A 23,737-nucleotide genomic window follows, 5' to 3' on the forward strand; every position below is an offset into this window, starting at 1 on the left:
ACTGAAAACACTCTTTATGACAAGCTCTTCTTAGCCACCGTATTATGTAAACATATAGTCACCAATTGCAAAATCTTTCATTTTTTATACACACCAAGATGCAGTTGCTTCTATTAATTTTATTGTATTTTAGTTGTTCTTCTTTCCAGTAGAGTTAATACTGCAAAAAAATAATACCAAAAATACATATATAATTCTACTAGAGTTGAATGTTCAACAAAACAGTATTTGTCCAGCTTATTTGTTCCACTGAATGCCTTTAGAAAGTATGAATAAATGCTTTTTCCAGCTTAACCTTATGTAATGCACTGAATAACTTAATCGTTGAAAGACATTCAAATAGTGACTGCTACTATTCCTTATTCCAGTATGTTAAGGTGTGGGGGGTAGCAGATACTGTAACAGTAGTTGTTACTGTTCACAGAACTGTAAATTCAAATGGTTTGCACTAGACATTTGTTTTTATTATATATTGCTACTGATATTTGTTCACTTGAACATCCATTAGGAGACTTCCACTGATATTAGTGTAAACAGTAGTGGTCACATTCATCCAGCACGCTATATCTAAATGTATTAGCAATACCTAGCACACAACATTGATTGACTTGGCCTTTTTGGTGCTGTTATGCTTGTTCAGACAGTGAAAGATAGCTAGACTACAAAGGCATTTATTTATTTGGCAACTTCGAGGAGCAGCAGAATGCAATAGTGACCTCAGCTCCATTGACACTCTCAAATAGCAAATTTCTAAAAATAAGATTTCAAAACCTACCATGGTTTTGTCTTGTACATGTCATTCCTTCAAGATGAAAAGAGTTGTGCTTCTGCAGCTTTCAAGCTTTACTTACCTACAAACTTAAGAGCAAAATTTGCTAATTGCATGCAAAAAAGGCAAAGAATTAAGCTTTGTTGTTTAGTTTTTTGATCTAATGCATTCTGCATTGTCAAAAGGAAGAGGACTTTGCAGGAAAAAATATAAATAACGCATAATAACTTCAGAAAAGTATGAATGGATATCCTCTCAATAATCTCTGATATAACCATTCCCTGATACATGTCAGAAACAATGCCATAATAACACAAATTTCCTTGCTTTCCATCTAAGAGATGGCAGCAGAACTTCAAAAGACTTGGCTAGGTTTGTGCCTTTTTTCTTAACTTAAAAATCTACCAATCTTTAGTCTAATCAAAGCCAATAGACGAATGCCATCAAGACTTTTTTTCTAGTACTACTTCTAGTACTTTTCTTTTCAGCTCGGAATTATAGAGATAATACCCCTTATTTAGTAAATGAAGTTAGAGTTATGTTAATAATTGATTTTTCAGTTTGTTAAATTAGCAAAGCAAATCAAAGCTTCAACTTGAAATGTTAATGCTTTCCTCAACAGAAATAACTCTTCCCTCCTGGTACTTCCATCTCTCTCACTATCTTCCAAGTATTTTAAATTTAATGAAACAATTCATATTGCTTTGCTTTGTAATTTTTGTGTGGTAATAGTGATTTTTTTTCTCAAATTCCAGTAATGAAAAATACTTTAGTTTTGAATATATATATGTTATATATATATATTATATTCCAGGGTAATTTTTCACCTTTGTGTTTGTTTTCTCCTCTTTCTGTTCTAAGAACTTGTTTTGGTTTTGGACAGAAATGGTCACTGAACTCAGTATGATTTGCAGATAGTTCTACACAATCTAAAAGCTGTAAATAATTTACCAGGTTTAAAAAAAAAAAAAAAAAGGCAGCTTTATGAAGCTCTTTCACAGCCCTTTCATTACTGCTAGGCAAAATAAGGAAGAGGTGAGAAAACTGAAACACGATTACTTTATAAACAAAAAGGCAATTCTGCTCAATTTCTAATGAAGAGATTTCCAATTCAGTTGGGTCCTTCTGTCTTTTAAAATGATGTCACCCCAGAATCAGTAAATGTTTCTTTCTAGAAAAATGACCTTTATGCTAGCAGACATAGTTTACATAATAACAATAGGTTATATATATTATTTACTGATCCTTCAGCACCCTAAGGACAACCAGTAGACTGTTTGCAGTTTACCATAAATTAAAAGCAATCCTTGGAGTTCATGTCAATAAAAGTGTAGCTCCTGAACAGAGACACTTTTTGGATAAGGCAATTAGAAAATATGTTACCAATTCAAACATATGCAGGATATGATATTTGGGGTGTCATGATGAACTTACTCTCCTGCTTTAGAGATATTGGATGACATATTTGTTGGAAACATTTTTACTCTCCTGTTTGAAAAATGCCAGTAGCTCTTCAGCAAAGCACTGAAGCATAAGATGACGTCTGGGCAGCATGGCATGCTATGGTCAAGGGAAATGTCCCATTAAGCAATTATATTAATTATAAATTGCCTTTAAGAGGCACATGCTAGTACAGCAGATAATGTTCTTGCCAAAAAGACGGTACAAACAAAATACTTGGCTAATCCTTCCAAAACTACTGGATAGGCTTAGCAAGTTGATGTGTTATCTCTTCATAAGAATATTTCTACTAGAATATTTCTAGCAATTTGATTTGAGTTCAATAAACTACATATATCTTGGAGGCTGTCATTTAACACTATAAGGGCTTGCATTAAATAACACACATGTATGTAACTATAGTTTTAAGACAGGGTTTATTACAACAAAAGAAAACAATTGTTCATGTTATGCAGCATTATTGACACAAAGTTTTGATGCTTTTGTTTGACTCAATAACAGATAAGCGCATATATTCACTTGAAGCAACGTATGCTGTCTATATGAATTCCCAGCATGCATGCCTATTTTTCAGTTTTAACAAAGACATGGGGTTTCTTTTCCAAAGGTGCCAAAACTAATTTGGGAATTTAGAAACTCAGTTTTCAAGAACAGACAGTTAAATGAGCTTTCAGACTAACTTGTGGGCCCATTCAAACCCAGTTTACTTAAGGGTGCTGACATCCCTGGGTCCAGCTGGCTGCCTAGTGTAGGTGTTTGGGTCTGCAAATTAGGCCCTGGCTGTAATTCAATACCTTGCAATTCACAAATGATAGATGAGTTTGGTCTTCTAGCTGAAAAGCTCATAGAGTGACATTCATAAAAATAAACAAGCATTTGCTACTTAGACAACATGTTCTGGAATATATTTCCAAGTGTCATCAGAGAGACAAGGAGGCTGATAATGAGGATGATTTGTTTGTCACTAATCATCGTAAACACCAGAAAAGATAAAAGTTAAAAAATAAATAAATGGAAAGTTGATGATCTGAGACTGATTTCTGTATTCTATTTTGGCCTCTGCTTTAGTGAGGTTTTTTTATTTTTAAGGATTCACTTAGTGGTGGATGTGTTTGAACAGCAAGTGTGTTTAGAATCTTGATCACTTGTGAAAGGAGTCCATCTTGGTACTTTGAGACTATTTAAGCAGGAAACAGTAAAACACATTTCATAGGAGCTATGGTCTGGCAAACAGACATGACCTTTCCCAACAGATGGCTTTAGAATAAAAGCAGAACCCCAGGATGCAGGGGTATGTACATAAATATACACCCAGCAGACCTGGATGGAAGTATTATCTGTCAGAGTGAGACTTTCTAACAGCTCAGAGCATTAATTCCATTATTTTTTTCAAAGGTATGTGCCCAATGTCTAATGTTCTGCAACAAATAAGAGCATGTGTTTAGCAGTCTATACTGTCAATGCCAACCGTAAGGACACACAAAATGTTGAAGACTCCATGTCACTCTTCCCAGCCCAACTACTCTGGAATCTAACAGCGGGATCGTTTCTTTCTGAAGAGAGATTTCTTTTATTGCCACACAAACTTAGACTGCTGCTTTGTCTTCCACTAAGTGATTCACAAAAAAAATAAAATAAAAAAAATCAGCAAGCACTCTATCATGACCCTACACAGAAAAAATGCTTATTTTGTAGCTGCAAATTTTCTTTAAAAAATGGTCAGCTCTCCTGTCTTTCGCAACTCAGCAAATGGCTGACTTGCACATCAGTTCTTATGAGCAATATCAAAATAGACCCTGACACCACAGAATGGTACTGTATGGATTCGGTAATTTTGGACATCTTAAGCATGTTTATATTGATATTGTCTGAGTCCGTATAATGAAATATAGGTCATATTCCTGATCATATTGTTCAAAGAATCATATTATTCAGAGATTGTTTTGTGTCTGTAAATGTCTGCTATAGATGACATATACCTTGGAGTTCTCACTTTTTCATTTCATTCCTGTAATCCAAATATCAGAATCACATTTCTACAAGCACTGATGGTCACGAACCATGTAAACATCTACCACAAGAATACTGTCTATTTTTGTACATTTTAATCACAAATTGCTGATTGATCACAAACTAGTAAATGGATGCCAGTAGAAGCAATCACTAAAGTATCAGCCTTACCAGAGTACCTCAATCTAGTTAAAATACCACCTAATATGGGACCCGATACTCAAATAAAGGAACAATGTAATTTCATGCTATGTAATTGTTTTAAGGAAGCACAAGATAGAAATTCAGTACTCTTCAGCTGAGAGGATGGATCAGGGGATACTACAGTAATTTTTAATATATGATGTAAGTTCAGAGTGAAATACCACCAAGTATTCTTTAAAGAAGGCAGTTTCTCCTGGTAAAAGAGTCCAGGTGGCAATGTTTTCTGGTGGTGCTGAAGAGAGCTAATACAAGAAAACTGATTGTGAATTATGCAAAATAACTGAAAGTTGTAAAGAATATTGCATAGATGATTAAAATAAAACCCAGAAAAACTATGGTTGCAAACACATTGAGAATTGGAACTGCTGGTTCAACCTACATGTGAGAATACCCAGTGCAGAGGCTGATCTCTAGTGAAAATGCTGCAAATCATATACAAATTAGAATGAATATTTATCGAATGTTTTAATTAAAAATATCAAGCTGTTAGATTCTGTTGGAAAAAATAAAAAATCAAAGGAGACAAAAACCATGAAGCAGAAACAGTGCAGCAGAACAAAAACTCAGCTGGAACCCCCATCAGCAGCCAAGGAAAAAAAATACCTCGTGAGCATCCCACAGCCTTAATTCAATAATACTCAGAAAGCCTGCACATCCCAAAGGATGCATGTTGCTTGAAAATGGAATTCATTAATGCTCATGCTCAAAAATCAATACAGAAAACTCACTGAACCCAAAAGCATATGCCATGAGTCAAATTATCATCATTATAGATTGCTGTTTTCATATTTTTGCTTTCTTTTGTCAAACCCAAATAAGCCATCTCAAGGCAAACAGCTTTTGTTCTTGGAAAGCTCAACATTAAATTAGATATAAAAAGACGTAAAACTTATCAAAAAAAACCCTTGATGCTGCATGTGCTAAACTCTTTCTGCTAGGCAGCTGGAATAGAGAAGAGCCACTTGTACAGCATGACCCTGTCTGCTGTGGTTGACAATTTGGATCATACTTCCTCTCCAAAGAGAGGACTTTACCAAGCTACATTTGCTCACACCATTAATGCAACTTCATGCAGTTATCAAATAAAGCAAAAGTGAAAACAGAACATGGCCTACAACTTCTGTGGCACAGGAAAATCCAGTAAAACAAATGGGATTTAACAGAAGCCATTTAGGGTGAGTTAATTATTTTCTTACATGTTCTAATGTATTTTAGCAGTAGAAAACCTTCAGAACAACTGGGACTATGTGTTTAGTGCCAATCCTTTCACGTAAGAAACTATATTTATCATTCAACTTAGCTGAAAACTGAATCTAAATGCAGTATTTGTTTATAAATTTATGACAGCACCCTCTTTATCAAACATGCTACAAACACGTTCTCTACAGAGAATACATTAGATTACTAAAGAGACTTAATTCGTAAATTTCATATATAAAGGTTTCACTGCAGACAGGTATGAAGTTGAATTCTCAGCTTGAAAGATATTTTAAATTACAAACTATATTGCTAATACAAATAAGAACTCTTACACTGAGATAATTAATAAATTAACAAATCCATCCATAGTATAATATATTAGGCCAAATAAAGTACTATTCCATCCTGCTAATGTTGGCCAGAAGAAATAACGGTGAGTACATTTGGTGAGAAGAATTAATGGTGAGTACAAGGTATGCAGAACCAGTTCATTGGTTTTAATGGATATTGCAAATTCTCACTACCCCCGAGAGCCTTAGCTCTGTAGTACAATCTTGGTTCTGGGAGGAATGCTTAAATGGTATCTTCTATTACTGTAAACAGAAAGATTTTCTGATGAGTTCAGTTTGATGGGCAGTCTGTTTGAAAATGTGTCCTACCTAAATTATAGATGCAGAAGCCACAATTAATCAGCTTCTATAGTTCTCATTAAAAAGTAAATGCACTGTGAGGTAAAAACAAATTTGCAGACAGCTACCTACTGCATTAGTCTTACACTTTATTTCAGAGACAAAGAAATGGTGCCATTATTAAAGAAAGTCTCTCTGTGCAAAAGAATCTTAGAATGAGAAACTGCATCAGAAATGAAAATGTAGGAAGCTACCCATTTGCAGTTTCATTTCCTCTTCATCTGCTAAGGATAACATAGTGTTGTGCTTTGTTTGATTTCTTTATATCTCAAAGTAAATACTGTTCCAGATTCATAAGCAGACCTCACAGATCATTTAAGGCTGAATCTGTAACAAGTCGCAACATCTTTAATCTGCTTCCTTCTTCCTCTGAGTTCTTTAAAGGCTTTAATTTTGCAACTATCGCCTTTTAGATTGTATTCCACCCTAAGCATTATATTTGCCATTTTATTATTTTGCTGCTTTTTTTTTTTTTGCCATGACCACAATTAATGAAAATGTGGCTCATAAACCCCAAGGCTTTCAAGAGACTGGACAGCTAATATCTGACAACAAAGTTCACTTTTTGCCAATAGCAGCTAATATGCTCTAGCCTTAAACCCTCATGGGCTACAAATATAGACTACCCGTTTATAACATACATCTTATGTGAATTTGCAACGAAAGAGGACAAATAAGCTGCCTCGATCCTCTTTGGATATTAGGAGAAATTTCTTTACTGAAAGAGTTGTGCGGCATTGGAACAGGCTGCCCAGGGAAGTGGTTGAGTCACCATCCCTGGGGGTCTTCAAGAAACGTGTAGATGTAGAACTTAGTAGCATGGTTTAGTGGTGACTTTTAGTACTAGGTTAAAGATTGGACTAGATGATCTTAGAGGTGTTTTCCAACCTGAATGATTTATTATTCTTTTTTAAAAACTAAAATGACTTCTGCAAATCCAGACAGACAGACCTGCACAGTACAAGAGCAAAGTGAGTACTAATCACTCCAGAGCGATTTTGTTTCTTCTTGTTGCCAGTGCTACTTGGCATAAGTGTATCAGTTTTAATCAAATCATCTTGATTTCAACTTTTTAAAATAATTTTCTACACCTCCCAGTTCATTGGAGAGGGTTTTCTGTTTGTTGTTTCTTTACTTATTACCTCATAAGGTACCCATATAGGCTTTTAAAGCATTCAAAGACAGGTACAGCTACAAATACAGATTATCAGAAACCTGTTTATCAATATCAAGCTTTATCAGTGAGACCACCTATGATTTGCAATCAGTTTTCTGGGCTTTAAGAAACAATACCTCCCATCTTGCTCTAACTGATTTAAAAGAAAGTCAGAGTTATTATATCTAGTTGTCACATAAAAATAAATACATAAATAAATAATTAAATAACTAAATAAAACAAAACAGAGGAAGTAGGTTATGTCAGATCACCCAAAGGTCAGCTGCAGAGACAGGAAGAGCACCACAGCTCCTGAATTTTGGGATAGCACTTTAACCAGTAGTCTACAGCTACTGAGGTATGGTTATAAACCTTTGCAACAAAGCATATAAAATTCACATTTGCCATGGAAGTCCCATCACAGTCCATGGTCCAACCCATATATCTTAACTGTAAATGGCTAACCATACACCTCATTGAGTTAGTACCTGTTCTACACAGGAACAAAGCCAAACTAGTGTATTAAGAATGTTCATGCAGCACTTTTTGGTATTGTATGTCCAGAACAAAGTAACATTTTGCTAAAAGCTAACATCACTGCCATTTAGTAAAATACTGAACACGTATGAGAACATTTGCTTCATTATTATTGATTTTATTTCCTTTTATTCCTATCTTAATTTTGACGACTGCCTCATAATAGCTAGATAAGGAGAGGAGCATCTCTGTTTATCAGGCAAACCCTTCTGTGCCTTTTGCTCCATCATTACAAAATTAAAGCCAGGGAGTGAATGCTATGGGCAAACTGGTAAAATGTGTTTATTTCCTCTGGGAAAATATGTCAGCAGGAAAGTGAACAACTATATGCACACATATTAGAAAGCAATAATGTGGCTTCCAATTCTAGAACTGTTTAAAAAACTGCCTTTGGTGTTCACGGACTACTTGCATCTGAATATATATCTATGTGGTTATATGCTTTTTTTTTATTTATTATTTCCTAACAATAAAACCAAATAAATGAAGGCAGTCTAATTTTATAAACAGCTCAGAAAGCTGCCCCCTGCATCTCTGCACAATTTAAAAGGAAATTGCTGCATGAAGAAAAGATGATGCGATCATTTCCCAAATTTGAAAATCCTATGTATGTCACAATGCTTGGATATTTTTCAGGCAAAACTGTCATCCATAAGCCCTAACACTGCAGGAAGAGGAACAAGGTGACTGAGGCTGTGGTTTAATCAGGTCACAGAGCTATTCACTCAACACGTCTGAGAAAAGAGCTGGCAATAACTTACCTGGTACTCGTTGCTCTTCATTTCACAGTTGGTGAAAGGAGGAGCCAAGGATAAAAGCACTCGAAGCCCCCCAAAAGGCATTGCACCATACTGGCAGAAGGAAAGCAGCCCTGCTGTAAACTCATGCATGAGAGCAGCCCATTCTTCCTCAGCACAGCAGCCTCCTACTTGAAAGAAGGGGGTAACACAGGCCCTCGGCAGTGGTGGGCACCGCATGCAGTCCACCTGCCCACCTGGATGGCCTCCATGAACACTAATCCCCAAGGGGAGCAGACACAAGAAAGATTAAGAGGGTTGGAGGTTTTAGCAATAATCCTAAACAGTGAGGGCAAAGAGGTATTGGGAAGGTCCTTTTTATAACCTCTGGACACTGCTGACAGCCACCCATGGTTTCATGGTAACAGCCTCTGTGAAGTCAAAGCAGCACTTGTTTAGCTAAATCACAGAATCACAGAATTGTCTAGTTTGGAAGAGACCTCCAAAATCACCTAGTCCAACCTGATCGCCTGGTTGCCCTGTAAGTGCCACATGATGACACTCAATCTGCCCCATGAGCTTCCCTGGCACTGAGGTCAAACTAACAGGCCTATAGTTCCCTGGGTCTACCCTCCGGCCCTTCCTGTAGATGGGCGTCACGTTTGACGACACGTCACGTTTGACATCATGTCACAATTGAACAGCAAATGTAAGATAAAAACATTGTTGGGACATTGTAGAGTGATGGACTCGATATAAGCAATTGGAAGGGAGAAAGAATATCTCCTGTTTATCTGAAATGATCCACTCAGCCAGCCTGATAGTCATAAGGGACATACAACACATCATTTAAATGCCAAAGTAAACGCCACCTTCCCTGGCTTTTGAGCATCACAGGTACTCCAGACTATTTAGCTAATGATGAGGCCCTATAACACCGCAAGGTAAATTGCAAAGTGGGAGCCAAGCATCGAATTAATAAAAGTCAGGTGCCCATAAATCCATGGTAAATGAATTTCACAGAGATCTTCCAGTTCTTGGTGGTCATGCACTCAGTTACAATCTCACCTCTAAGTCTGTTCCCAGACATCCCATGTTCTGGACTTCCCTTGTTGCAGGCACCTGTGTGTATGACACCATGCAATAGTTAACCTCACTGAAATTCAGAGAACTAACAGCACAGTTTTTTATTGAAGCCAGTCCTTGATTTGGACTGTTACACAGATACTGGCAGCTGATGCTTGGAAGGATTTCTTTTGGTAATTTCCAGGCAAGCAAAAAAGACGTCAATTAGACATTATCATCACATATGATGAATAACATGAGATCGCAGAACCTTGCTCAGGTAGAAAAAATAAACAGAGTAAAAAACACAGATTTTTTTTTAATTAGGCCCAGTCATATAGTCCCGATGCTGTAAAAGATTTTCAGTGCAACAGCTGTGTACTTCTACATGACAAATTCATTATTACTGTGTCTCTTGCTACTCATAAAAAAGCAAAATTCTAAAATACTTCATCACTTTCTGAATTAGCAAGAGCACATTCATGAGTTATTTTTAAGCCAGTAGTTATGGGAAAACGAAAATAATCCCAGTTGTTGTCAGCATTGGTTTCTTCAGAACTGTTGACTATGAAGTTTTGTGCACTGAAGACATTTTCAGCCAGTGTAGTTCGAAGATGTAAGGCCTGCTCTGCTTTCATGGCAGGCAGGCAAAATCTTCCCAATGATTTTAATGGGACTTGAGCATAGTCCACAGAGAGACACAAACTGAGGCTCTTTAGCACTATTAGTGATAACACCTGCCACCATATTTCTTATGAAAAGAAAGGCTACGCTATACCTTTGAGATATCTGAAACAAGCTGTTAATGTGCAAACTTTCAATCTCTACTAGACCATTGTTTGCAATTTCAAAGTCAAACCCAGTAGCATATGCAAGCTTGAATTTAATGCCATGGTACATATTGAAGACATTTAACACTAGATGTCAAAATAAGTATATATCTGGTAAAACTCTTATTACAAATACATCCACTCAAATTCAGATGCTGTCTTATAAAAGGAAAGTGTGCCTGGAATGCATTTAATGCCAAGAAGGATAAACTAAAATGTGCGAATGGCATTTCTTTTTCTAGACTCAAGCTACGTTTATCAGATCACAACTGGATTGGGGATAGAAGTGATGTAGTATTAAATCAGAACAAAAAAATACCATTGATGTAGCACTGATAGTCTAATCACAACCCACAAAGGCAAAGACAGAGCTCAGACTAAGTACCTACCATTTATTTGTCAGAGCCTTACTCCACTAATTATTAACGGAATTCGTTCTAACCCACAGGCATGACATGTCTCTCTGAAGATTACACTTACCCCAATATCTGCCTATAAAGTCTATCAAAATGCAAGTCTCTCTAATGTCTGACTTTTCACAAATTGCATTTGTTTTAGGATTAAAGCAGGGAATTATTCTGTCCTTAGATAAAAGGGTTTATTTGACACTTGTCTTTGCTCACCATAACACTCTGCAACATTTAGGCAGTAATGACTCACATTTATACAGTCTGCTCAAGTCCTGTAAAGCTGGAGTTGAGTCAATTTTTAACTCAAACTGCAGAATACACAGTAATAACACGTAACTCTACAGCTTATCAGTATATACTATCTAAATTGTAAAATGCACAACATATAATTGCAGAACATATCATTCTCCGGGTCAGATATGAGTATACATGAGAAAAACTTGAAAAATGTGAATTTTGTCCCATTACTTTATATTTTGGAGGCCTCGGCTTCTCTGAGATTATACAGTTTAACTAGCTTGACTGTAGCAGAATAAAGAAAGGGTGATCTTGGAAGCAGAGATACCTCCTGTCCAGAGGGTTACAACCTCACAAGATACCAGTCTACTTGTTCTAGAAAAGGTAAAATACAATGTTTCCCTATCTTCCAGAATTAGGATAATGACACAGTGGGTTTGTGATTTTTATTTTTTTTTTCATTTTACAACAATTACTAAATGGGGAAACAGGGAAATTCTAAGAAACTGCCGTATCTAAGGTACCTCCTACTGCCAGCAATGTTCAGGCTTAACCGTAAGTTATGTTATCCAAAGTGAGGTAGAGTAAATAAGCTTTGACAAGGGAGGAGAAAAATGTCAAGCTGCCTCATGAGGGGTCATTATGTCAAGAAGATGAGAGCATTCATCTAACTATTACATCTGACCAAACTTCAAATGTAAGCAAGTATATTGGGTGCTCTTCTTTTGCATTGACATTGCTGTAGCCAATCTCTTATCATTTCCCTTGTACTCTAACTGCATATTATTGATTCAGCGTTTTGCCCTGAATTGAGGCAAACATTTTAATCACCTTTAATTTTAACCTGACCTTAACCTTGATCAAGCACTAAGAAAATTCTCCACTTGTTACACCTGCAAGGATTGCATGTGCTTTTACTGTTCCCAAAGGACTTTTATAAAATGACTACAAGCCATATAGCTACATAAAAAGGCCTTTTACCAGGAACCAGATGTCATTGCATTCATGTTAACCCTTTCTCATCTTTAAAATGAAGCAGCTTTGTGTTCCACCAGCAGGAGCTGTCACTGCCTGCAAAAGGCTGTATTTCTGCAGTACAGATCTTTATCTTGTTTGGCAGGAAGGTCTCCAAAGAACACAACAGAAAGACAAATTTTTGTCAGCTGTGACCTCAGCAGACAGTGAAAAGGGCATGTTACATCATCGAAAATGGGTTTTGGATTGTTCTACACTTTATTTACAGAAATGTAGAACTGTGATAAGAAACTGAAAACGTATCTAAACTTAGGAAGAAATAAAAATTAGGACAGAAATGCAGCAATCTTCTTGTTCATTTTCAAAGCTGCTACCCTGAATAAGTCTCTAATAAGACATCCCTGTGTATTCCTATGCAATCTTTTCTATAAACAGTTAGATTTCAAAAGATAAAACTTTAAAAAAATCTGCTCTCCTTGGATAGCATATCTTTATTTATAATTAACTGTCACTGGATGCTTAAACACGTATGTGCAGAATTGCTTGTTTTCAGGACAATTTCTGCGCAGAGTTATATAAAAGCCATTGGCTAAAAAAACTGTGGACTCTGCATCTTACTTTCATGGTTGCTAAGACCAGATCCACTACACAGCAAAAGCAGCGGAAAGATTTCCACTGTTTTCAGTGGGCTTTGTTTTGGACTGCAGTCCTGTCTTTACTGAGTATGAAGCTCACTCAGATCAGACTGGCAGCCTTTTAAATTGACTTTACATAAACTGGAGAATGAAACTCCCCAGTCTTTAAAATCAATTCTTACATACATGATATGGTTTTGGAAATATGTTTGCTCTGCTAGCACTTAGTGCCTGCAAGTCATTTTGCCAAACTGACAGAGACAGGAAGATTTATTAGGATGAAAAAAACAAACAGAAAAAATAAAAAAAACAAGGGAAGTGAAGCCAGCTGCTCCATGAGAATTTATCTGCTCACGGCAGCTGGCCACTACCCCCTTTCCCTGCACAAGTAAACACCGAGGTAGATGGCAAAGAGATGCCTATCTGTAAGATACACAAATAAACAGTTAATACAACAAATAAGGGGGGGGGGGGGGGGGTGGAAGACAAAAGGCAGAAAGTGGAGAGGCAGAAAAGACAAAGAATCAGTAAGGTATTACTGAGATGAATGCAAAGACCATATAGGAATGCTCCAGAACAAACAATATGTTGAAAATCACATACACCATATTTTCCCAACACGATGGTATTAACTCCAATTCTTGCACATTAGATTCTTCTAAAAGACATCGAAACACTGTGAACTACTTATTCCTTTTTAACACAACAAACTTTGAAACTAGCTTCAGGAGAAATTAAAAGTATTACATGATTCATCATAATTTCTTCTGCATCCCTACATTCCCATTCCTTTCTTGCCACTCCCACCTCATTTTAGAAGTGAAGGAAAAATCTCTAAAACTGGGCATGTAAGTCTGTAAACAGCTTTCGATTCAACAACAATTGAGAGCATATGAACACCCTGAACAATAACTAAAGACTTTCTAGATATCTAACAATTTATCTGATCTTCAGAGAACCATCAATTAAGTCATTTTTGTCCTTACAGTGCAATGTGGTTAAACTTTGTGCATGTATCCTCATCACTGACTAAGCTGCGCAAGTTACCTAATCAACTGTAAATAATAAAATATTCTCAGTAAATAAAAACATCTCAATATTTTGCTGCAATGCACTGTTTGCATCTGCAGGGGTGTTCCACACTGCCAGGGCAACTGGTATCACCAGTTTTGAAAGGTGCTTGGTAGAAACTGTTTGGTAAGTCACAAGATTCAGGCATAAATACTAAGAGACATTCTGAGTACCACGACCAGTGTCCACAAGCTTTTCAGTCTCAAAGAAAAGGACAGTCTAGTATTCTACAGATCAGCTAGATGCATTTTTATTACAAGGGAAATTTGAAAATGGACTGCCAGGTTAGGAGATCAACTGGAGGATCAGAATCAAATAACAGAGGAAAATTACACAACAGGCTAAGTGCCTCCCTTTGCCAGGCTTTCTACTCAGACTCAAGCCTGGTGCAGCAGTGCTATCCTGACAGCTGATGGTGGGATTAATATAATACTGCTCTAACATTACACCAAATAGGCTACATGGGTGGGGGAAATGCTGCTTTAAACATGTTTTTGGAGACTATCAGGTTTCCCTGCAGCATGAATGGATTACCAAAAGGGCCCTCTTGGGGATGCTGCTTCTCTCATTCTTCAATTATAGAAAAAAAAAACACACTTATACTAATTTCACTTTTTTTTTTCTCCTTCTTCTACAAATTGAAATTATATCATTGCATAAGAGACTGTTGCCAGTGAAATTTCAAATCAAGCCATGTCAGGTTTGCTTTCCCATTTGGTCACTACAGTTTTAATCCCCCAACAACGTAACTGGGGCAAGAAAGCTCTCCACCCTAACCCCAGTTATAGATGACTGTATCATCACACTTTTGGTGTCAACATGTCTCAGCTATCTGCTGTTTCTTCCCAGCTCTCCACAGAATATAACCATGACATACAGGTATGACAGAAGATTGTTTTGAAAAGATGGAATTGAAGTGCAGCCCCTGCTGCCATCCAGTTTACTAGGGGACTCTGTCACATCAACCAACAGCTACTCAACTGCTCACTACTTCTTCAGACAGGCAAAAATTAGATTTTGGACACCAGGTCATAAAGTGTAATATGAAAGTGTATGTATCATTTCTAAAGCCACAGAAATGTAACTACCTTCTGTAGGTTCAACAGTGCAATTATATACCACACAAAATAAAAGCAGTAAAACTGAGAAGACTGAAGTTAAAAGCAAACATTTTAAAAAGATACGTCTTTTGTAGATTTATGTAGTAAGTACAATTTTGCAATACTTACTCCTTGGCTTCAATACATAATAGCATAAGTTAGTCACAAGTGTAATGACCCCCAAAATATGCACTCAATCACTGTGGCCTTCATCACTATTAGCAGTTCGGTATATTAATTTTCCCACCTTTAAAACAGAGTTCTTTCCAACTTTGAAGGAGAGAATGGCTGTTGCGATTTTTCTCAATCAGGCAAAAATGTGTATGAAAATCTCAGGTAAATATATGCTAATTCAGCCTTCTGCAAGCCATCAGATTGGAAGGCACAAAACTACACATTTTAACTTCTTCCATATCTCTCTCTAAGAATGCACATTTTTAAGAAGTTGGTCCCTTAGAATCGGAGTTTACATTTCCTCAGATGCCTTGTTCCTCCAGTGACTAATTTCGTGCCTTCAGATGCTTTCTGTGGAATTGAAAACATCTACTATTAAACCTGATGCCATTACTATGACCTCTATTTTGTCTCAGCTGACCTTAGACTCTAAGCAATAGCCATTGCTCAAGGCTACCTCTTGCTTCAAATGTTCCAGATTATCCACATTTCAGCAAGACTTTGGATGTAATATGACTTTCCTCTTTTGTTCAAATTAGTCAACACTATTGCTTCTTTATGAGACTTTGCTTCTACCTTTGCTGCAAATGTTTCCAGAATGTAAGGGTTTAACTTCTAAAACTCTGTTAAGAAAATTCTTCCCTGGCTAAATTACTTACAGATGTATCAAAATGGCCGCTATTAATTATAACTCCTGAACCAAACCATATTATGGCTGGTTCTGATAACAGAAACCTGATAAAGGCCAGATCTAAGAGCAGCTCTTTCTGCCAATTTCACTAGGACAGCTCCCAAAACTATTAAAGATCACATTTCTCAGACTGGATATTAAACATCTCTACACCCCAAAAGCCCAAAAAGGTGTTATCAGTGAGTACAACAGGAACAGCAAGCTAGAGCTGTCAAATTTTCAGCTGTGAAAGAACCAGGACCCATACATTATCACATGAGCATGCTGCTGTTCCTGGATTTTAAATATTTAATCATTTAATGCCATGCCTGTTTCTATAGTTGCAAGTCAACACAGCTCATGCTGAAAAACAAAAACCAAGCAAACAGAAAGAAAAAAAAAAAGAGAGAGAGAGAGAAAAAAAAAAAGAAAGAAAGAAAACACAAAAGAAGACAAATCTATTTTGCTCTTCAGCAACAGTAATGCACTCTCCAAAACATGGGATCTGGTTATTATTCTTTCCTCAGTGAGGACTCACCTGGCGTCTGCTCTTTAAGGAGAGAAAATAAGAAAGGGGCTAGAGGAAAGAAACAGAACTGATAAGAAGCTTTAAATGAAGTGGTCTTAGCCATGAATTAGTGTTGAATGATTTGGTCTGATGGTCTCCAAAAGAGACAGATAGCGAGGGACACAATAAGGACGTTTCAGTTTGCAAAAGTCAGAAAGTTATCCATTGCTACCCATGTGCTGTCAGAAATGGGAAAGGATATATAACTACATAACTATGTGCTAAGTGGAACAGGCTGCCAACCAAGGTGAGGAAGCCTTTTTCACTAGAATTACCAGGAAAAGGTTGGGCAAATGTCCATCAGCCAGCATCCATATACCACCTCTCCTCTTATAAATATTTGCATGAGTAACACACATACTTAGGTACATATATTTCAAATAACTTGCCCATGGTTGAACAGTTGTGGCTAAAGCTTAATGAAGAGATGCATTATATAATCTGCCATTGTGTTTCTTTTTTAACTAAAGGAAAATCATTTGAAGCAATATGGAAGAAAAAAAAAATGAAAATAATTACCTTGAAATCAGTCACTTACAAGCAGGAATTCAAAAAGCTTGTATCTCATGGACTTTGTTAAGTTTAGTCTGGATTTTTCACGTTGAAATCTAAATATATCTGATTTTTTTGAATATCCTCAGATGATACTTATTAGGCTAGAGGAGACCATAAAGCCTTACTCTTGTTAATACTGTCAGATCTTATCTTAAATTCACAGTGCTGTTAAGGTCAATATTTCTTTGCTCAGCATATCTATAACGGAGAAGTTGAATTGATGGAGAATATTTGAAGTGTGCCATCCCCCTCAGCCTTTCCAAAAGTGAAGGCAGAAGACCAATAAGCCATTTACTTTTATTGCCACTTTCTCTGAGTAGCATTTTATTCCTCAGAAGATGTATCTTAGTCTTTTCTAATTAAAATTTATTGTTGTAATTTATAGAATGTATTGTCACATACACTGCCCACCTTTCTGCCACCATTTTTAAGAGCTCTACGAAATCAGTCTGACCAGTGACACATCAAAATTTTTCCATAGGTCAATGTATAGGTGTTTGTAACATGTACTAAACTCAACGAACAGTTGAGCTTTGTAATTTCATCACACTAAAAGAGTGTACATGTACATGTACAATGCAGTACTATATCTGATGAAAATACAGAGACTTTTCACGTAGTCTGACAGGAGTTAATCCTGCTCCCATTCAAGACAATGAGAAGCCCACTGGGCAGAATAGGAAAAGGAGTTGGTTTACAATGAATAACAATAACAGACATAACTGAAAATGTAATACTAACTCTTGATCTCAAATGGAATTGGACTCTCGTCATACTGGATGCTTTACTAACACATAATAAAATTATGGTCCCTGATCCAGAGACCTTTCATGGTAACTTTAGAAACAGAGACCACAAATGAATCTCCTTAACAGATGGCAGCAATCAGAGCAATGTATGACAGGCAGATCTACAGCGCTAAGAAAAACTGTGGGTAGTCTTTAAGTGGAAGTATGCAAAAGAGGCTCCTTACCTTCGATACAGGCCGCAACGACAAATCATGGCCTGTAATGCTCCTCTTGTGTATTCCACAGACCACTGTTGTGCCCAGAATGGAGACAGGTAAAGGTGAAATAGGCCAAAGCACAAGGACAGTGCTGCCTGCACAAAAACACAGAACAGCAAGCACAAGTAAATTTTACTCTGCCTGTTACACCTGCAGGTAAATTAGGCACAGTGGCACCTCACTCTCAGTGTGAAACAATCTTTCACACTTAGACCCAACTCCCTTTCCTTTCCCCCAGTTTCCAGGCTTGTTTTCATCAAACATTCACGCAGTTCACTAGCAAACAAATAGAAGATACACTGGACCTTCAGACAAACCAATATACAACCTAAAGAAGAGCTGAGCTCTAGCCACACACCTACTGAGGACCATGACTGACGGATACCGCAGTCCCAGTGGATTCACTTCCTGGGACGACAACAACTCTCTCATCTGTCTTGGGTCAATGTCTTTGACTTTTTTCTTTGATGTCTGTGCCAGATAATTCGACAAGAAGTTGCAGTGCTCTCAGTACATGTTCTCTGGCATGCTTATATGCCTGCACACTGGCATACATTAATACAAATGAGTTTACATTGTATTTCAGTTAATAGGATTTAAATGTGACCATGCAAAAAATCTGCACCACAACTAATATGAATATATACAGTTTTCAGAGCTTATTTTCTTTGTGTTTACAGTCCTGTATCCTAGGTATCTTTGTGGTCTGGTGGAGAAGGGCAAAATTCAACTTTTAACCTTTTCTTTATTAATTTTACTTAACAGTTCCACAGACAGGAGAGATGATCTTATCTGGAATGTCAGTAATTTATTGCCTTCCCACTCTGATTTTGCCTACTGCAAGGAGAAAAGCTATAAAGCAATACATAATACCAGACTTCCACCTGTACCTCAGGGCAAATGAGGACATCCTCCCCTCGTCCTCGTCCTTGTCCTCCTCTCCAAAGCCCACAGCAGCATCTTCTTGTTTTACAGGCAAGCAAGCACACATCTCTTGTGCCTTGCAATCCAATTACTTTCCTTTTTTTTTTTCCAGTCCAATGAACACTTCATCATGACCATTTATGTGGTCACCTAACAGAAGTTTCAACATCCAAGTGAATTGACTACAAGTTTCAGCACAATACCCTCAATAGAGCATTAGTTTCTTCATTCTGAACTTCCATGTTTGAAGGCTGTTTCAGACCAACGCTGTCATACAGCTGAGCTCTTAGACAACAAGTCTCCCTCCCAACAAAAACTGCCGCTATAATTAGTGCCACTCCTTCTGGCAGTTAAAGAATCAGAAGAATAAGAGGTGGCAAAGCCTAGCATATCACCTAGTGTACTCCTCTGCAAGTCCTTGATTTTTCTGTACATTATTTTCCATGCAATTTGACAAGACTTGTTAAAAATGCCCAAAGCAATTAAGTTTTGACGTCTTCCATTGGGAGACAATTCCGGGTTGTAACAGATTTCACTGTCTGGACGAGTTCCCTAATATTCAATCTAAATTTCTCTTCTTAATAATTTCCTCTCATTATTTCCTTCTTCAGACCCATTGTCAAACCCTTCCTCTTCATCCATTGCTACATCCTTCAGGTAGATAAGATAAAAGCATTATCTCCTATTTTTTCCTAATTTAACTGCCACATTTTCTGCGTCATTTTATACCTCTTGGTGACAGAGCCAAGGAATGCATTTCGCTTAAATTTAAACCCCTGTGCCACCTTCACAAAAGACACATTAGCACATTTAACGGGGATGACTTGCACTGTTGTTGTGTACTTATGTTGCCAGTCTGTAAGTCAATGTGAACAGAGTAATTTACCTAGATAGTTGTAAAGAAATTCCTTCAAATGACAGAAATATTTACTTCTAAACACTTTTCTGAAACGGTATGAGTCAGATCATAATGGGGCAAACTGCAAATTTAATCTTTTTGCAGAGTATAGAAATTATATGGGAGAGTAGGGCAAAACCATAGTTGCAGAGCTATAGCAGTGTGGAAGCTAACTCCAGCTTTCATGCTCACCTGATTTGCCTTTTGTACATTACATATGTTCATTCAGCATCTGCTTAATTTGTATAAATACATAACACTCATGATAGTACTTCTTTAATCATTTTCAGTACTCAATGTAAAAAACACCTAGCCAAAAATTATAGCTTAAATTTTTAGTACTTGATAAAAGACCTCTGGATACAGAATGTTCACTTACTTCCTTTTCTAAAGGGAAAAAAAAAAAAAAAAAAAAAGTAGATGAGGGCATTTGCATTCTGAATTCAATAAACAGCAGAAGGTCAGCTATATGGCTAGAAAATAAATTCTTGATCATGCCCTTAATGACAGAAGAAAACATATTAGTGTATTTGGAAAGTGATTGCTGGAAGATCTGATAATTTTGATTTGGTCAGCTATCATTCGTGAACTGTTTGGTATCAGAAACAAGTTAAAACACTCCAGACCAGATAAAAATTTTGCTAGATTGCTGAGGACATAATCAATGTAAGTAGATAACAAATATGACACATGATCTCAATAACTATGCTCCTGTGACTATAATGGAGCAAGGTCTTATATACAACACCAAAAAAATGACTGCCAGAATGTCAGAAAAAGCAGAAAAAGGATGCAGGTGGCCTGCCGTAGTGTAAGATGGTAAAATAACAGCAGGTGCAGGTGATGCAAAGCAGACAGAGATTAAGGGGCAAAGAGAACTCTGGTCACACGAAACGGACTGTCCCCACCAGCTTAAGGAATATTTTTAGCCACCGAGAGCAGTTTAGACCATAGTCACAGTCACAGGTGAGTTGAGCAGAAGTTATCCCAAAGGCTTCCCAGATTTGCCAGAATATTGTGGTACCCATTGCCATGTTTTTCAAGCTTGATGATCTCGCTTATCTTGATGATCTTAACAGGTTGTCCAGGGAGGTGATGGAATCACTGTCCTTAGGGATGTTTAAGGAAAGGCTGAACGTGCTGTTTAGGGACATGGTTTAATTGGTGACACTGGCGGTAGGGGGGATGGTTGGACCAGATGATCTTGGAGGTCTTTTCCAACCTTAATGATTCTATGATTTCATGATTTTGTGATTTTATGATTCTGTGATTCTATGACTGATGGTGGTGTTTAGCCATTCATTTTCACAGTCCGCCATGACCACCACCACAAAATTCTTCTTTTAAGAGACGGTTAAACCCCATAATATATTTGAATATTACATAGTGGTACAAGTGATAACACAATCTCTGTATCTTTTCTTCCCACCTGCAGTACAAATGCAAGGGGTCAGGCACAATCCTGCTTTTAAAGTGTAAAAAATGCAGTGACGATACTAGGACATTGAATTGGGTTATATTGTGTTACATAGTATGAATAAAGTTTGATTCTCAGAAATGCTGCAGTAAGTTCAAGTTCAGAAAATAAACTAATTAAGGATTTCAAAAATACGCAATAAAAAGTACACGTTATTTTTAACTCTTGTTCATCAGCCCTACTGAGGTTATCAGGACATATATTCTGGCACAGAAAGCATTACATCTCAAATGTCTATTGTGTTAAAACAGTGCAGCTTATGCTATCACACTTATACATGTCTGTAATATTCTGCTCCAGCGGTAGCTGTATTCACATTCTCCTTTCTCCACATGGAGTGATAAATCAGCTTTCACTGCATAATGGCATATGGCCAACTGTAAAAGCACTGCCCCCTCCCTCATAACCTAGTAAATGTGATTTTTGCCACGAATAATAAAAGGCCACAGGTTTTGTATTGATTTGACAGTGTGGGGTCTCTGCAGTTGTCCAGGACTGCCTTGGCCTTGTCTGGCTTTAACAGCTTTTAGCAGTTGTCTACTGGTTCAAGTGATTATTACATAATCTGTGTTATCTTAAATTCTGCAAATACAGTAATACTGTTTGGCAAAGGCCTGACAAACCCAGGTTGCCACTTCATAAGAAACAATACCCCTTTTATGCTAGTTGATGCTAGAGTGTGATTTTCAAACTTGAGTGGGAAACCAGTGATAAGAAAGCAAACTATGATGAAAATTGTATAAAAAATAAACCCAAGTAGACTCTAGACCAAGGAGGTCTCCACAACACTTGTCATACATCTTCTGGTGAAGACCTCGACAAGTCCCTGACTTGCCACAGCCCACTGCTGCTCTGCTGGAGCCAGGCAGAAAATGTTGACTGTAGGATTCAGAGCAACACTGGTACGGTGAGCACAACATTAGGAAACAGGGGTAGACAGAAGTGAGGTCTTTGCATAACAATTTAACTGAATTATTAATGAGGTTTTCTGTATTCATTTGATAATTTGTAAAACATTAGACCATTAATTGTACTTTGAATAGATTCTTTGTTTCATATGTATGGTTCATGCCCCTTTTAAGGTTGTTCCCATGACTCTTTTATATTTTATATATATAACCTATTATCTTTTTCCTAATTTTGATTGTGAAAAATTTACCTGTCTCATAAAACCTTTGCATCACTCACTTCTCAAAAAAAAAGTGTAAAGTTGTCTTTATGATGAGAGCAAGAACTACATGCAAAACTTCATACAATTTGCACTACTGTGTAGTCGTACTGTAAGACTTCTAGTGCACCATGTTTCTAGTAATGAAATAATTACATTGCATGGCTATACACATAACAAATACTGTTTGATTTATAAGGAAAGAGTTGGAATTAAACTTGCAGGTTTTTCTAAATGAACATTTTAGAGATTATTAAACTTGACTCCAGTGAGGTATGGCACCTTGCTAGAGCTGTAATATCTCAGGAAAGCTTCTCGGCAAGCAAAGTCATTCCTCATGCGTGTAGCATGATCTTAATCACAGCTAATGGATAAATTAAAAATGTCAAACTTCAGGCAGCAAGGTAAGTGAATACACTGGAAAAGAGTAACAACAAAGAACAGCAGGAGCTGAAAAATACGTTTCCGTATCATATTAGAGATTTTCCTGCTCTCTCAGTTTTTCTGCTTTACTCTTTCTGAATCAACCTGCATGTGGCTTGTTCAGCAGATAGATAGCAAGCTGTTAGAAGCAAGCTGAGCTGGCTTTTAACTACATAATGGTGTACAGGCAAGGAAAGTCACTGTGAACCTGGGAGCGCCTCATAATTATACCATTCACTGAACAGTTCGCTTAAACATTGTCAATTTAATGTAAGGAACATCTGAGCCTAGGTGGAAATAAATAGGAATAGGTCAAGATACATTATGCTCTATCTGTAGAAATTTGAAGCGCTGTAGCTGCTTGCACACCTTTCTTTTCTTATGTCATTTCAGAAATCAAAAGAACGTAAAATAAATGAGAGAGATGCCCTGGCAAAGTACTTGTAAAGAACTCCTGCATTCACCTGTACATCAGGACTAGAATTGCTCCTGGACCAACTTGCAGGGAAAATTTTCTCAATAGATCTGGTCAATGTAAGGAACACCAGAATAATGCAGGCTGGCCAGAACCAGGTCACCTAGAGCAACCCCCTGCCCAAACCAGGGTTAATTTCCAAGGTAGCACAGGTCACTCAGGACCTTCTCTAGTTGAATATGGAAACTCTCTAAAGCTGTAAATCCCACAGCATCTCTGGACAACCTTTTTCAGTGCTGAACCACTCTCATGGTAAATTTTCTTTTTCCTTAATCTAAAATCAGAATTTCCTTTGTTTCCACTTAAGACTCCT

At 37.2% G+C, this 23,737-nt stretch overlaps 1 protein-coding gene across 2 annotated transcripts in view; it reads right to left on the bottom strand.

Moving 5' to 3' along the window:
- LOC310896039 (uncharacterized protein) overlaps window positions 1-23,737 on the bottom strand; it is a 680,208-nt gene that overhangs the window by 199,892 nt on the left and 456,579 nt on the right. For both annotated transcript variants that reach the window (XR_014581128.1, XM_083827872.1), the window contains one exon: window positions 18,027-18,154. Coding sequence is in view for 1 of the 2 variants with exons in the window: in XM_083827872.1 (XP_083683998.1) it covers window positions 18,027-18,154 (128 nt within the window). In the remaining variant the exon portion in view is untranslated. The remainder of the gene's footprint in view (window positions 1-18,026; window positions 18,155-23,737) is intronic.

This window comes from Anser anser (assembly GCF_964211835.1).
Source record: "Anser anser genome assembly, chromosome: 3".
Lineage (NCBI taxonomy): Eukaryota > Metazoa > Chordata > Aves > Anseriformes > Anatidae > Anser > Anser anser.